At 41.6% G+C, this 15,606-nt stretch overlaps 1 protein-coding gene and 1 long non-coding RNA gene across 13 annotated transcripts in view; one reads left to right on the top strand and one right to left on the bottom strand.

Moving 5' to 3' along the window:
• The window catches only part of CTPS2 (CTP synthase 2), a 138,176-nt gene that overhangs the window by 8,911 nt on the left and 113,659 nt on the right, over nucleotides 1–15,606 (top strand). For all 12 annotated transcript variants that reach the window (XM_043537876.1, XM_037900964.2, XM_037900959.2 and 9 more), the window contains 4 exons: nucleotides 1,178–1,383; nucleotides 10,804–10,974; nucleotides 12,878–12,978; nucleotides 14,958–15,074. In XM_043537876.1, coding sequence (XP_043393811.1) covers nucleotides 1,218–1,383; nucleotides 10,804–10,974; nucleotides 12,878–12,978; nucleotides 14,958–15,074 — 555 coding nt within the window. In that variant the 5' untranslated portion in view covers nucleotides 1,178–1,217. The remainder of the gene's footprint in view (nucleotides 1–1,177; nucleotides 1,384–10,803; nucleotides 10,975–12,877; nucleotides 12,979–14,957; nucleotides 15,075–15,606) is intronic.
• Nucleotides 3–9,849, bottom strand: LOC122464023. The gene is made up of 2 exons (XR_006287857.1): nucleotides 9,810–9,849; nucleotides 3–908 (listed from the first exon to the last, which is right to left on the bottom strand). It is a non-coding gene; the product is annotated as an uncharacterized LOC122464023 (long non-coding RNA).

Here is a 15,606-nt window from a genome sequence, read left to right as displayed (position 1 = left end):
GACATGCCCTGTATGACTTGTTCAAGGCCATTAGTGTCAGAGTCAGTCAGGCTTAGAGCTCAAGTTCCTGGCTCTGAGCCCAATGCACAACCCACTAGACTATGCTATGTCTCGAGGTTGTGGCAGAATGCCAACCTAGACAAATGGGTGTCAGGACACTAAGGGTATGTCTATACTACAGTGAAAGTCTGGACTCAGGCTTGAGCCCAACTCCCCCATCTATCTATACACAAATCTATCTGACTTGGGCCAGTAAGCCCTCAGGACCCACACCCAAAGACCCAGCAAGGGGGTTGGGTCCGAGCCCAAAGTCTAACTGAGACACGAGTCCACAATACATCATTTCGCATTTTGGGCGCAGCTCTGGCCCGAGGTGCCCCAGACTCGTGTTCTGAGAGTCTGCCATCACTATTCAACAGTCCCACGGGCCAGTGTTTCTATCCTTTGGCTAGTCTTGGGATAGAATCAACTTCCAGGAAACTGAAGCAACCCCCTGGTACAAGTACAGTTGCCCCGCATTACATTACCATTATATTTATGATGTCGTTTTAAATCTGAGACTTTGCTTTTCCATCACCACACTGTCTTTTTACTTTGCAGCAGAATGGAAGTCTTCAAATTATTGGTTTTCGGTTTTCTCTCATGCAGTATCTATTAATGGGGTAAACATGTAAGAAAAAGGTTCTGGGCTGGTGATCAGTGGTGCCATGCATTGTTCTGTGGAAGATCTGGTTCCATTTCCCTTTTTCAGTCTGTTGCTTCCTGGCTTAGCAGGGACAGCAAGCCCTCTGGAAGAATAGTGGCTACATGATAGGCTCTGGGGGCAGAAGGGGGAATGAAAAACAGCTGGAAAACAGGGCGACAGGATCCTTTGGTTTGGACAGTCCTTCAAGGTTCAGTCTCTTCCTCTAAAGATAGAACAGTCAGACAAAGATAAAATTTATTGTGGTTAATGTAGTTGGAATGAAAAATCCTTGAAGTAAAGTTAGCAGAATATGTATGAAGTGATTAAAAAACTTTAAATTTAAAAAGATTTAAAGTCCAAAATTGTGACTATATTTAATTTTGATATTTTGGTTTCTGAAGCTCATTTTGGGTTTCCTTTTCTGCATGCTGATTTAGTGTGATTTCTAAGGATAAATGTGTGTTTACCAAATGTGCTTTTTGTCACTGTTAGATTTCCAGCTCGAGACCTATGTGCTGCTACTCATTTTCCAATGAAGTACATCCTGGTAACTGGTGGTGTCATCTCAGGCATTGGCAAAGGAATCATTGCAAGCAGCATTGGCACCATACTGAAATCATGTGGTCTACGAGTCACTGCAATCAAAATTGATCCTTATATTAACATAGATGCTGGAACTTTCTCACCATATGAGCATGGTATGAAGGGTGATCCTTTTCTTTCTGCATGCATAAGTTCAATTACGTTTTGTTTTCATAAACAGAATTTAAGTGTATCATGTGAATGCATTATAGACTGCATCTAGTGAAAACTAGATAACAAAAGGAAATGACACGTAATATGGGGATATAGAGGTATGGACTGCTGAGGATATTGGTGTTAAATGTGGTTTTATTTAATGCCATCAGCAGTGAATGCTACATAGTAAGATAAAGCAACAATTAGTTCAGTTCAGGTTATACCTAATTCGAACATTGTGTGAACACTCGTGAAGACAGAGAAATAACACAAAGAGGTCTAAAGAGCCTGGAAATAACAACATGAGAATCAGCTTGGAAATACAAACTATGATACAATGAGAACAACAAATCTGAACATAGATATTTAGGGGGAGGGAACCACTTGGAAAGCAGTGATGCCATAAGCTCAGTTAGATATGATCGTATAATGCAGTATAGTGATGAAAAGTGGGCAATGGAATTTTGGGCTGCTCTGCCAGAGGCATCAAGTCATAGAGTTAATAAGGACTCTCTAACACAGGATAGATGAGATAGTATCTAGAATGTGAAATCAAAATCAGTGGGATTGCACAGATGTAACGGGTCAGAATTTGACCCACTGTGCCCAGGCACCTCCTCTGTCTCAGTGGGCTTAGCACTTCCCCCTCTGGCAGTGGCGGGGCCTGGAGTAAATCAGCCCCACTCTGGATATAGTTTGTCTTCCCACTCTGTGTTTATTTATCAATATTTTCAAGGTAGGCCTTGGGGCAGGCCCAAGGAGTGCTCCTCCACCAAACAAAAGAGATAAATTAACAAACACAGAATAAAGGGGGATACCTTTTTCTGCTGCCTCCCTCATTAGGGGCATTGGGGTGTTTTCCTTTTATTGGCCCTGGGATGTCAGTCCTTCCCCTAAACAGGCACTCATATTTGGTTGTTTCCCCTGTACCGGGGGGGTTCTACCAATTTTGCTGTCCCAAGCAGTCACTGCTGAATTGCCGTCACCGCAACAGCGGCGGAGCTGCCGCCCAAAAGCTGCCGCGGCGGGAAGAGCAGCGGAGCTGCCGCCGAATTGCTGCCACGGGACACGGACCGCTGCCCCATTCTAAATGCCGCCCCAAGCACCTGCTTGGAAAGCTGGTGCCTGGAGCCAGCCCTGCCCCTGTAGGGAGGAGAACAGCCTCTCAACCTGGAGAAGCTTCTCTCCCTGTTGCACCTAGCCTTGCAACAGCTTGTGTCTCCTCCTCCTCCTCTCTCACCACAGGAGGAGTTTTTAAAGGTCTCAGGTCTGAGGTAACCCCTTATCAGATTATAAGAAAAAGGGCCTTTATCATTCTAGGGCTAACATACCTGCCTTCCACCACTCTCTTGCAAATGTCGAGCCTGACTTTGTCAAGCCACTCATTTTGTTCTCAGCACCTGAGTACCAAATATCTGTCAACAAATTGGAGGGTATTCAAAGAGCAACATAAATAACTAAGGGGTCATAAGGCTTACAAGAAGAGATTTGGGTTGAATGATGTCAATTGGATTGAAAACAAGGCAAAAAAGTTCGAACAAGGGCAAATGTGTATATTATTGGCTAGTGGCTTGGTAAAGACAGCATTATGGGATCTACCAACATGTCTTGGTCAAACTCTTAGACAAAACTCCCATATCCTTCTGATATCCTAAAACACCTAGGAGAGCGAGGTTGAACCTGACACCTCAGACTTTAATTAAATAATCCTAATTAGAATTGATTGGGTGGGACAAATTCATCTAGGTGTCAAAAGCATGTGGCTATGCTGCTAACGAGCCAGCTTTGGAAAACATCCCACAAGCCACTAGCATTAGTTGAAAGTGTACATTTTAGTCTCTCTCAGAAAACTGGAGTACTGTAAATGTTTAGGAGTTGAAGTTTTAAAGCTTGTTTGATTACATACAATTCTCCATACTTGTTGTACGAAGTTGATCATGATGGCTGAAAAAAAATTGCTGATGAGTTATCCAAATCTTACGTGGTCATGGTCCAGATTTATAAAGGAAGACACTACTTGCATCCTCTGCCACATCATTGATTTGCTCATCACAAAATAAGTTGTGCACCGCATTCAAACATGTACCTCCTGCCAATAGTAGTGTTTTAAATTATGTTTCTTAGGCAAATTCTGACTGTGGGTCTTTAGTCTACCCCGCAGCTTTTGGAGGCAGAGACAAACTTGTTGGCTTTGGATGCAGGCGTAGCTTCTCCCATTGAAGCTAAGCTACTCCAGTTCTTTTTGTCTCCAGAGCTTCAAGGACTGAAAACGAACCCAAACTATTTAAATTGTATATGTTAAAACAGAGATGGGCAAACTACGGCCCGCAGGCCACATCTGGCCCACGGGCCCGTCCTGTCCGGCCCCTGAGCTCCTGGCCTGGGAGGCTAGCTCCCTGCCCCTCCCCTTCTGTTCCCACTCCCCTGCAGCCTCAGCTGACTGCACTGTTGGCGTAATACTCTGGGTGGTGGGGCTGCAGAGCCGCAGCCTGACCCGGTGCTCTGTGCTGCGTGGTGGTGTGGCTGTCTCCAGCCAGGCAGCACGGCTGCCTGTCCTGGTGCTCTGGGTGGCACTGCCAGCCACCGGTGCTCCAGGCAGCTCGGTAAGGGGGCAGGGAGAAGGGGGGGTTGGATAGAGGGCAGAGGAGTGGGGGTGTGGGTAGGGGTCGGGGCGGTCAGAGGGCGGGGAACAGGGGGGTTGAATGGGGCCAGGGATCCTGGGGGGGGTAGTCAGGAAGGAGAGGAGGGGTTGGATGGGGTGGCGGGGGGCAGTCAGGGGTGGGGGATCTGGAGGTGGTCAGGGGACAGGGAGGGGTGGATGGGGCATGGGTTCTGCGGGAGCCATCAGGGGACAGGGAACGGGGGGGTTGGATGGGGCAGGAGTCCCGAGGGGGGCATCAGGGGGCGAGAAGCGGGGGGGGGTTAGATAGGGGGTGGGGGCTGGGCCATACTTGGCTGTTTGGGGAGGCACAGCCTCCTCTAACTGGCCCTCCATACAATTTCGGAAACCGGATGTGGCGTTCAGGCCAAAAAGTTTGCCTGCCCCTGTGCTAAAACGTGATATGTTAATATGATCTACAAAACCTCATTGCAAAGATTTTCCCCTTTTGCAGGCCAGTCAGGGTTGCTATGGTAGAATAAATGCCAAAAGAGCCCAGAAGTAAAAAGTGCCTCAATTGTTTCTCTTTGCTCCTAAAGTGAAGTGTTTGAGGGGGTGTAAAGAGGTGTATTTTTGTGTCAGAAAAGATGGCTCTATACTTGGGAGACAGATCTGAGGCCAGAAGAGACTCTTGAACTCCCTTCCTGACCAGCAGCTGGTAAAAGGGAAATCTATGATGTAAAGAGATAAGGGTCACCTTGCTCCCAAAGTGAAGCAGGAGCAGTGCACCAAACAACCTCCTAAAAAACCAAATGTAGCCCACCCAAGGGACCTTAGGCCTCCAAAATGGCCACAATGGGTATGTCAGAGGAGAATGATAGAACTCTCCATCAGAATCATGGTCAGCTGCACAAGCAATGCTGGGTATGTCTATACTGCAGCTGGGAGTGTGCCTCCCATCCTGGCTAGACAGACAAACACTATCTCCGCTTGAGATAGCACACTAAAACTAGCAGCAGGGACGTTGTGACATGGGCAGCGACACGGGCTAGGCATCTGAGTACGATCCCGCATGACCCCCCTGGGTCCATACTTGAGTGGCTAGCCTGTGCCATCACCTGAGCAGCAATGTTTACACTGCTATTTTTAGTGTGCTAGCTTAAGTAGAGCAGGCATGTATCTGTCTACCTAGGCTAGGAGGCATGCTTCCAGCTGCAGTGTAGACATACCCAGCGTTGCTTGTGCAGCTGACCGTGGTCCTGATGGAGGGTGGTTCTCTGTGGCAGCAGAGGGAACAGAGCTTCTGTGAGGAGTGAGATTCATCAGAGACTGCATCCATTCCCTGAATCAGCCAATGTACAAAGAGGAGACATTTTCAAAGGGAAGTTAGGTAACCAACTCCCATTGACAATCAGTAGGAATTGGGTACCTAACTCTCATTTGTGCCTTTGAAAAATCTTCCTCAAGGATTACACTAGCTCCTACAAGACCTCTAACCCCCTCATAGTCAGACTGTGCAAGTCTTTTGCAAAAATTGTAGAGTATGCCAAGAGCTAATGGAGTTCTCAGACACATCAGCCTTTGAGGACTCCATTAGCTGCTGGAAATCTTTAAAAATATTTGCTAAATGTCTGCATAGTTTCACACAGAGAGGGCTGTAGGTCCTGCATCTGATCTAGTTTTGAGTATCTTGGTTGATTAATACAAACTCTAGAATGAAATAACCAGACTTCCAGAAAATACTGAAAGTCACACTATTTCATTGTCTGGAAGATGGACTGGGTGATCTAATAGGCTTTTTTAATCTCTAACTTTTATGATACTATGAATAAATTTAGTGTTACTAGGCCAACCTATATTTGAGATACAACATTTTAAAAAGATGATAGACCTTTCCAAGAGCTCATTTTTCAAAGAATTTCCTATAAAGTTTTCTGGCAGGAGGCCACATGTAATAAATTTCAGACAGAAAGGAGTCTTTCTGAGGAAGGTAGAAGTGAAGGTCAAAATTAGTTTTATAATGGAAAACTCGTTATAGTCTAAACTATAAAGTCACTTTCTCGGTTCCATGATAAGTCAAACCTTTGGCAGTTTCATTCTTGTCAGTTTGACAGCTTCAGAAGTTATAGCCTGTGGTGTGAATGTCCTGTGGGTGGTTAGTGTAGTGGAGAACTGGAGAAAACCCCCTTGATTACTAAAATATTTCCAGCTGTGCTTGGAGTTGAAGTGTACTCTGGTATCTATTTAAAATGAAAAGGGGCTTATTCACCACAGGAATCAAATTCAGAACTGGGTCCTGTCAATTTCAAGTCCAGAAGGCAGGTTCTTTGAAGAACTGAACTGTTGCTTTTCAAGTCAGAGGGAGATATGACTTACAGAGTAGCAGAGCAGCACTTGAAAGGGGTTAGCTCAGATCTCGATGCTGAAGCAGCCTAGTCCAATAGATAGGCACAGGACTGGGACTTAAAGAGAACTGGATTCTATTCCTGGCTCTGCCATTGCCTTACTGGGTGACCTTAGGTATGTTGCCTTATCTACTGATTGTGTATTCATTATATTGATCAATTAGAAATCCCAGTAACATTCTGTGGGTTAAGAGGGTCCTGGCTCCTGATGAGACCCAGAAGTATTAGAGTTATCACAATGATGAGAACCCTGGTGTGCACAGCAGAGATGCTCATACTTAGGAAAGGCCTTCTGTCTTGGTAATATTTTTTTAGCACGGTTAGCAATATCACAAACACTTCAACTCCGCGAAGAGGGTAGAAATAATATAAAACGAGGGTCTGAGCATCCATATACTCACACTATTTCTTGCAGAACAACCCAAAAGGTTAGTCATCATCTTCATTGTCATCCTTACTAGCAGTCATTGTCCTGGCCTCTTCCAAGGCATATTGGCCGAAATGCACTTTTACTGTGCCTAGCGCATATTCAGTAGGGGTCTCAGCCCCTTTTCCTTGTCTGTATTTCCTCACCTTACTAAAGTTGGGGTGCTCTCCTCCCATAAGTTTTACCTCAAGTTTATTAGCATATTCGTCAATTAGTGTCTATGGCATTCTTGTGGTTGGATATCTTCTGATGTTCCTAACTTAAAATATCTAAAGCTGGTATTAACTGACATCTTGTGGTTACCTGTCAGAAGTTGAGTCATACTCATTTATTAAAGCATTCTGTCTGGGGTTATCTTATGATCTAGGGTTACTCCTGGTTATGTTATGAGGCCTTAGGCCTTGATTAGTTTAGCTAAGCCAGGGGTTCTCACAATACATTTTTTTGGTGGTCTCAGTGTGTGGCCACCAACTCTTGCTGGTGGCTGCTCTGACAATTTTTCCTAAAATACTTAATTAACTTTAGGAAAAAAAACAAATAAATATGCACACATACGTGTCCAAATCGTTGTCATTTATTTATGTAGTTGGAAGGCAGTAGGAAGTAGAGCTCTCCATTCAGTGCACCCAGACTTTGTTCCTATTCTAGTGCTCGGAGGGTGTCATGGAGCGGGAGCCCCTCACCCTGTTGGGAAGCTGCCAAGCCCTGAAGCAGCCCTGAGCCACTGAGCTACTGCGATAACTACAGCATCTGTAAACAGTGCGTGCGGCCCCAGGCAGGGGAAGCACTGACCAGTCTCTCTGTCCCTGCCTCCCATGGCTCTTCAGTGAGGCCCCGCCCCAGGTAAGGTGGGTCAGGAACTCCCTGGCCACCTGTGGAGTCCTAGGCTCCGTGCCCAGATCGGGTGGGAGCAGGAGAGCGCCCCAGCAATCGAATGCTGCAGCCACCTCCACTGACAAGAGCCATCTCCAGTGCCATGTACACCAGCCCCATGTGTTTCCAGAGGTGCTGCCAAGCACTCATGAGGAGGAGGTTGCGTGGTGTAGGTCACCAATCCCTGGTGGTGCATCTCACTGCCCTTGTAACAGCTATTCTGGAGCAACAGCTGGGCGCTGCAGGGAGGGGCCACTGTGTTGTCGCCTCCAATTTCCACCCATGCTTTGGAGGCTGTTGTGGCTGCAAAAAAATCCACTGGTGGCTGCATGTGGCCACGGTGCCCGCATTTGAAAAATGCTGAGCTAAGCTATTGTCTTACAGGCCTTGAGGCTTTTAGGTGCATTGCATTACTGCCTTAACTTATACCTATGTCTTACCTACCAATACCTATAGGCTACAGGTAAATTGTTTAGGCCATGCTTTTCAAATATTGGTACCTCAAGTTAATCTGAACTTAAGTCACTATTTCTCATAAATGTCAAGTTGTGCTGCTTTTTTACATATAAAAAGAAAAGGAGTACTTGTGGCACCTTAGAGATTAACACGTTTATTTGAGCATAAGCTTTTGTGAGCTACAGCTCACTTAATCAGATGTGTAATTGGAAATTATCACTAGAGATATTCATTTAAATGAAAAAGTAAGTAAATAAGTGCATTTATTATAAAGGAAAAGAAAATCCTGTTTCAGATATAAAAAGCTATATCTAGAACAAGCAGTTTAGTGAAATTTTTACTAAAGGTGATAAAGCAAAGTTCCTTTGACTGCTGTATGCAAACTAGTATATTTTTAATAAATATTTCATTGTGTGCCTAAAGGCATACGAATCCTTTAACAATAGGTTATAATAGCTCATACTATCAAATAAAAGTTAACAAGTCTATTTATATACTTGTTGCTGATAATAATAATATAATAGCACTCATAATCTTCAAAATGCTTTTACAAATATTAATTAAACCTGTTTCCATTATTGAAACAGTTCTGGGAGCTATTGTAAATTTTCAGTAGGTAACTTTTTAAATGAGAGGGCCAAATTTTGCACTAGATTATGTTCATGTAATTCTGTGTTCTGCACTAAGGTTGTGCAGTTTAACTGAGGGCAGACTTTTGCCCTCATTTTTATAAAGATATAAATATTATTAGATTTTTATTCATTAATAATTTAAAAAGAATATCAGCAATTATTATTTTTATGGACCAATCTCTTGCCATATGTATTTTAAACCATATTAATATTTGAATTAAACAGATGACAGAAAGAATCCACATAAAATGAACTCCGTGATTTTTAAAAAACCTGTGAAATATAAAAGGATCTAATTAAAAAAAGAGAAAAGAAAAAGAAATAAAAAGGAAAAAATCCTGCTCCAGGGCTAAGCCTTTGTAGGCTATACTTTAGCCTGGCCTATGCCATGGAGCTGCCCATCTCCACTCATTCTCCTAAACCTTGGGACAGTGTCCATCAGGTTTGACTTCCTGCAACTCACATTAGTGAAGAAAATGGGGCGTTAAGTCAAAACTGGATGTAAAAAACAAGGTTTAAATCTATCTATATGTAAATAGAGAAAACAGTTACATGGCTTCTTGTTTCCCATCTTGTCTGTGTCCAGGTTAATTTAAGTATGGCATTTCGGTTGCAGTAAATGTTTAGACTTTTTCAGGTGATTGAAATATAGAAATCTGTCCTCTTCCCTTGCCCCAGTATCATCTAATGGGAGACAGAACGTCATATTTCAGTCTTTTAGATTGTATCATCAGTTATTTTTTATAATCCCAAAACATTTCCTCTTCTTTAAGGGCCTGATCCAGTGCCCATTGAAATCAATGGAAAAACTCTCACTGATAGACTGGGTATCAGGTCATGCTCTAAAAGAGTCGGCCGTGCAGTCTGAAAATATGCCAGCTTTCCCCCATTACTACAAAATACCAGGTTCTAAGTCTTCCTCAAAGTTTGCAAAGTACCCTTCTGTATCAATAGTCTTACAAGTAATCAATACAGCTCTGTGTGTAACACTCACGTTTGCTTGTCAGTAACCTCCTAGCAGACACCAGGCTGACTGGTCCCTTTGATCAAAATGCTGCCAGCAATGTAACTTTAGCTAACTGAACCCATAGTTCAGAGTTCCCAGGTTAATCTTTTCCTGATTTCAAATTAGCCAAAGTTTCCTCATTCTTTATTCTCAAGGAGCCTGCTCTTGAGAGGTGGTGGGCGTACTCAGCCCCCTTGACTTAAATGGGAAATTAATAGTACACTGGAGGAATGTAGCATCTCACAGATTGTAAATCATCTACCCTCTTGTGCAGTGCATTTTCTTTCATTATTTGTTTAAAGAGAGTGTGATATCCCGATGGACACATTTTTATATTGCAACTGTGTATTTACATATTCTAGAGCTTATCTTCAAAAGATTTTATCTTTGTTTGTATAATATGAATCCAGCAAATTATCTAGTCATTGATGCGTAAGAGCAGTGCTCTTGCTGAAGTACTTTTCCGTTCTCCAAAGCACTTTCCCATCTGATTTCATATGGAGTCATATTGGAGGAAACAGATGTGGTTCCCTCAGAGGCTGATGAAGGTCACTGTTTAAAAGAGGCATCTTTAGAATCGAAAAAAGTCTCTGGGCTTGATCCAAAGCTCTTTGAAGTCAATGGAAAGATTCCACTGCCTTCAGTGGTCACTGGATAAGTCCCTAGCTGTGGGTATGACAAACCAGATATTTATGCTGAAACAACTGAATCAAAACTAGGGGTAACATTTTCAAAACTTGCTAAGTCACTCATGCAGATTTTACCCCAAATCTGAGCCTAAAATAATTAACATAATTGAAATAAAGCACTGCACTTCATTGCACTTATTTATACAGCACCTTTACTAAAATGTATTTATTATGTTTGCAGAATTCCTGCCATTTATTTAGTAATTTGTAATCATTACATTGTTTTCCTGTGTGTTAATGTAGGAGGAAAACCCAGGGCAATTTATTTTGTACCTTTTCATTTTCTTTTTCAGGTGAAGTTTTTGTACTAAATGATGGTGGAGAAGTTGACTTAGACTTGGGAAATTATGAAAGATTCTTGGACATCAACCTATATAAAGATAATAACATCACCACTGGAAAGATCTATCAACATGTAATCAATAAAGAAAGACATGGAGATTACTTGGGAAAGACAGTTCAAGGTACTTTCCGTGACGGGTTCGGTCACAGAGACCCCCTTGGGACTGTCACCTGATGTGCTGTGACTACCTCTAAGCCCATTTTCTCTGCCAGTTTGGGCCTACAGAACCCTAATTTGTTGAGCCAGACATGCCAGTCTGCTCCAACACAGACCCAGGGTCTGAACCACGCGCTCCAAAGCTGCAGACTTAACTGAAAACAGCTTAAGAAGTGCTCCTGTCTCTAGCACTCACCCACGCAGCTCCCAATGGGATCAAACCCCAAATAAATCCGTTTTACTCTGTATAAAGCGTATACAGGGTAAACTAATAAATTGTCCACCCTCTATAACACTGATAGAGAGATATACACAGCTGTTTGGTCCCCCAGGTATTAATTGCTTACTCCGGGTTAATTAATAAGCAAAAGTGATTTTATTAAGTATAAAAAGTAGGATTTAAGTGGTTCCAAGTAATAACAGACAGAACAAAGTTAGTTATCAAGCAAAATAAAACAAAACACACAAGTCTAAGCCTAATATATTAAGAACTGATTACAGATAAAATCTCACCCTGAGATGTTCCAATAAGCTTCTTTTACAGACTGGACTCCTTCCTAGTCTGGGCCCAGTCCTTTCCCCCGGTACAGTTCTTGTTAGCTCCAGCTCAGGTAGTAACTAGGGGATTTCTCATGACTGGAACCTCCTTTGTTCCGTTCCACCCCCTTATATAGCTTTGGCACAAGGCGGGAATCTTTTGCCTCTGTGGGTCCCCACCCCTCCTTCTAAATGGAAAAGCACCAGGTTTAAGATGGATTTCAGTACCAGGTGAAATGATCACATGTCCTGTGAGACCCCAAGCCTTCATTCTTCCTGGCCTGACTCACAGGAAGGCTTGCAAGTAAACAGAGCCATTTACAACCAACTGTCCTAGCTGATGGGAGCCATCAAGATTCCAAACCACCATTAATGACCCACATGTTGCATAATTACAATAGGACCTCAGAGTTATAGTTCATATTTCTAGTTTCAGATACAAGAATGATACATGTGTACAAATAGGATGATCACATTCAGTAGATTATTAGCTTTGTAACGATACCTTACAAGAGACCTTTTGCATGAATCATATTCCAGTTACATTATATTCACACTCATTAGCATATTTTCATAAAATCATATGGAGTGCAACGTCACACTTTCCATGTAGGTTAAAGTCATGCAGATTATTTGAGTTTCTAATAAAGACTGTTTAGAACAATTACTTAGGTAACTTTTATTTACTCAGAGGGATACTGACATATTTGCATTACTGGATTAATGTGAATGAAGTGCTCACTTCAAATACTTTCCTGAATTTATGATAATTTTGTTGATAAATTGGACAACTGAAATTGTAAGTTAATTTAGATCAAGGACAGTTTGAGTGCAGTAGGTAAGTGTGCTGAAGCTGCCTATTTTTCTAGTTGAGCACATTGTTCTGTCCTCCAGATGGTCCAGGAGGAGTTTGCTTCCCATGTGCATTCCAGTAATCAAGCTTTACTTGCATATATGTTTACAAAGAGCAAATTTCAGTTGCATCTATAAATATTCAGGAACATCCTTTTAAATTTGCATGCAGTCATTCACACTGGAAGTGCTGGCATGCTCATCCATTCAGGTTTCAGAGGGGGCATACTGCATAGAGCAGCTGCTCTTTGCTGCCTTGACTAAACCCTTCCTCCTTGCCAACAAGATTTGGCCATACTTTAGTCTTCTGGAGGGACTTCTGCAGGCTCAAAGAAAGGAGGAACATGTCATGGGGCTGCTGCTTCCCCCTCTCGTCTTCCCAGCTCAGTTACCCCACTGTGTTTTTCTCTCCTCTCTAAGTGGGAAGCAATATGTGGTCCTACATTAGGAAGTGCTTCCTTTTCTCATTTGCCTTGCAGTTGTTCCACACATTACTGATGCTGTTCAAGAATGGGTGATGAATCAGGCAAAGGTTCCTGTGGACAGTGACAAGAAAGAGCCACAAATATGTGTCATTGAGGCAAGTATGAAATTTCCCATCTCGGCAGATGTAATCCATGGGGTTGGTTATGTGTGATGAATAAATAGAACTTTCTTTTCCTCCCTTGTTTTGTGCTGTGTATATATGTCAGACTGAGTTGATATGGATAGCAACAACAAAGACACACAAATACTGTGTGGCCCTTGGTGTTGATTCTGAGTATGTTATGCATGGATTCCTCCCTGTGACTTCCATTAATGTGATTAAATCCCCATGCAGAGCATTGAAACTTGCTGAAGAGTGGCTCCTTAGGTACTGATACTCTCTTAAAGCAGCCAGTCAGTGTAATTAAGTTCCGGTGTATGTATTTTCACAAGCCATATACAGTGGATTCCAGCTACGTACACTGGGTTAACAATATTAAGGAGCAGGACTTAATTTCCTTGATGATCTCAGAAATCATGACATCATAGTCAGTAGAAGAACTCTTCAAATCATAGTTTGCAATCTTCAAACCAAGGATCCTTTCAGGTTGTTCATGATCATGCTTTCAAGAATGTATCTAAGAACTTATGGATTGAGGTCACATTTTAGCTATTTTATTTTTAAGGTCTTGCAAAACAGTATAGTCCCTCCTGTATAAAGCACTTTGAGATGTATGGACAAAAAGCACTACGTAAGTGCTAGGTGGTACTATTTATTATCATTCAAGTTTCAATGAAATTTTTGAAGAAGACATGTCTGGGAATTCGAAGAAAGAGTATTTAATGGATTTTAAGGCCAGGAAGGACTATTATTATCATCTAGTCTGAACTCCAGCATAACGCAGGCCATAGACACTTATTTATTTCTGAATGAAGCTCATAGTTTCTTTTTGAACTATAGCATATCTTTTAGAAAGACAATCCAGCCTTGATTTTAGCCTCAGGTTTCGGCTTGATTAGAAAGATTCCCCTATATTTATGAAGTGTACAATATAGATCCAACATTTCCTTTAAGCTTAGACAGAGCAATAAACAGAAAAGTGCACAGGAACTTCCTCATATTAGATAGGGGTGAGGCTGTCAGTGATTCTTTTTTCCAAATCAGGAAACTTTCTGTAGAGACCAAGACACGCTCAAATACGGTTTCAAGGCTTTCAGGTTACAAATATAATTTATCAATTGCAAATTGTTGCAATAAGTAGGTTTATTATATATATGTCAAATACAGTGAAGTCTTTGTGTGTGTGTGTGTGTGTGTGTGTGTGTGTGTTTTAATTTTAGTTGAACAAAAAAGTGCCATGATTCCAGAGACCACAAGAGGGCACATCAGACCACATTCTGAGATAATTTTGCTTTTAATGATCTTGTTGGAAGACTGCTTATGCAGCTCCAGTCTTTCTATCTGTTTATGCAGCTCCAATCTAGCTATTGCTGAATTAGTTTCTTTATTAATTTATTTTATTCCTTACTTTTATCTTGTTCTGGCGTAAAATGTTTCTAATTATTTCTGCTTTTACTAGGATGCCAAACTGGTGATGTGCAGTTCATCCCATTGTAGAGCTATGATAATAGCATTAGATGCCCTTTTCATATTTACCTCAGTTATTATTAATTCGGCAAACAGGAAACTAAAAAACATTTTCGTTCTCAATTACCAAATTGCAGTTTACTGTATTGATAACTTGTTCCTTACTACTTGATTCAAGAATACAGGTGTCTCCAAGATACTGAAAATTGTATATAAAGCATATAGTTTTCGGTGTTAACAGACTTATTCTTGTGAAAAACTGTGCCCTCAGCATTGAAAGTGAATAAAATCAGCATTGAAAATGAGTAAAGTTTTCCACATGAAGTGGCCCATGTAATGATGCAAAGGCTCCTTACAAGATGTGCCTTCAGAACCATACTTCATTCATTCTCACTCTTACAACATGCACAACTGAGATGAGCAATTGAAATTTTCAGGGCTGACAAAGTAGAAATTAATTTTTTTAATTGACAGAGCAGTAGTAAATTCTAAGCCTTCTTTTTCAGCTGGGTGGAACTATTGGAGACATTGAAGGAATGCCATTTGTTGAGGCATTCAGACAGTTCCAGTTTAAGGCAAAAAGAGAAAACTTCTGCAATATCCACGTTAGCCTTGTACCACAGGTAAGTTAGTAAGATAATATATTTTCATTTTCAGTTAAGTTTTTCCCTGTACTGCATTCTATATCATTTTTTAGGGGTTGTAGTGGAGGGAGTGAGTGTTTTAAAGCTTAAAGAGACAATGGGTGAAATCCTTCCTCCTCTGAAGCCAGTGGGAGTTTTGCCATTGTTTTTACTGTAGCCAGGATTTCACCCAATATTCTTTAATTGTCTCCCTTTTAGTATTCCAGGTAATGTAACTGAAGACTAATAAAACTAACTCATCTGTGAGTTTACATCTGCTTTATACTAATGAAAATTTTGTGTTCTATCTAACCATAACTTTTACACGAATAAATAGATTAAAAGTTTTTTTTAAAGTTGTAAATATTTATAGGCAAGTTTTTGGAAAGTAGACGTGGGGGACTGACAATACCACCATGTTTTCCAGAATTTCTTTTGGATTATCCAAAAAGGAGCCTATTCTGTCCTGATTTACATTAATCCATTTACAATTAATTTCAATGGTAGTTGAATGTGTATATTTGAGGACAGA

Source organism: Chelonia mydas, chromosome 1, assembly GCF_015237465.2.
Source record: "Chelonia mydas isolate rCheMyd1 chromosome 1, rCheMyd1.pri.v2, whole genome shotgun sequence".
Lineage (NCBI taxonomy): Eukaryota > Metazoa > Chordata > Testudines > Cheloniidae > Chelonia > Chelonia mydas.
Note: the sequence above shows the minus strand (reverse complement) of the source record. Positions and strands in the feature narration are given on the sequence as shown.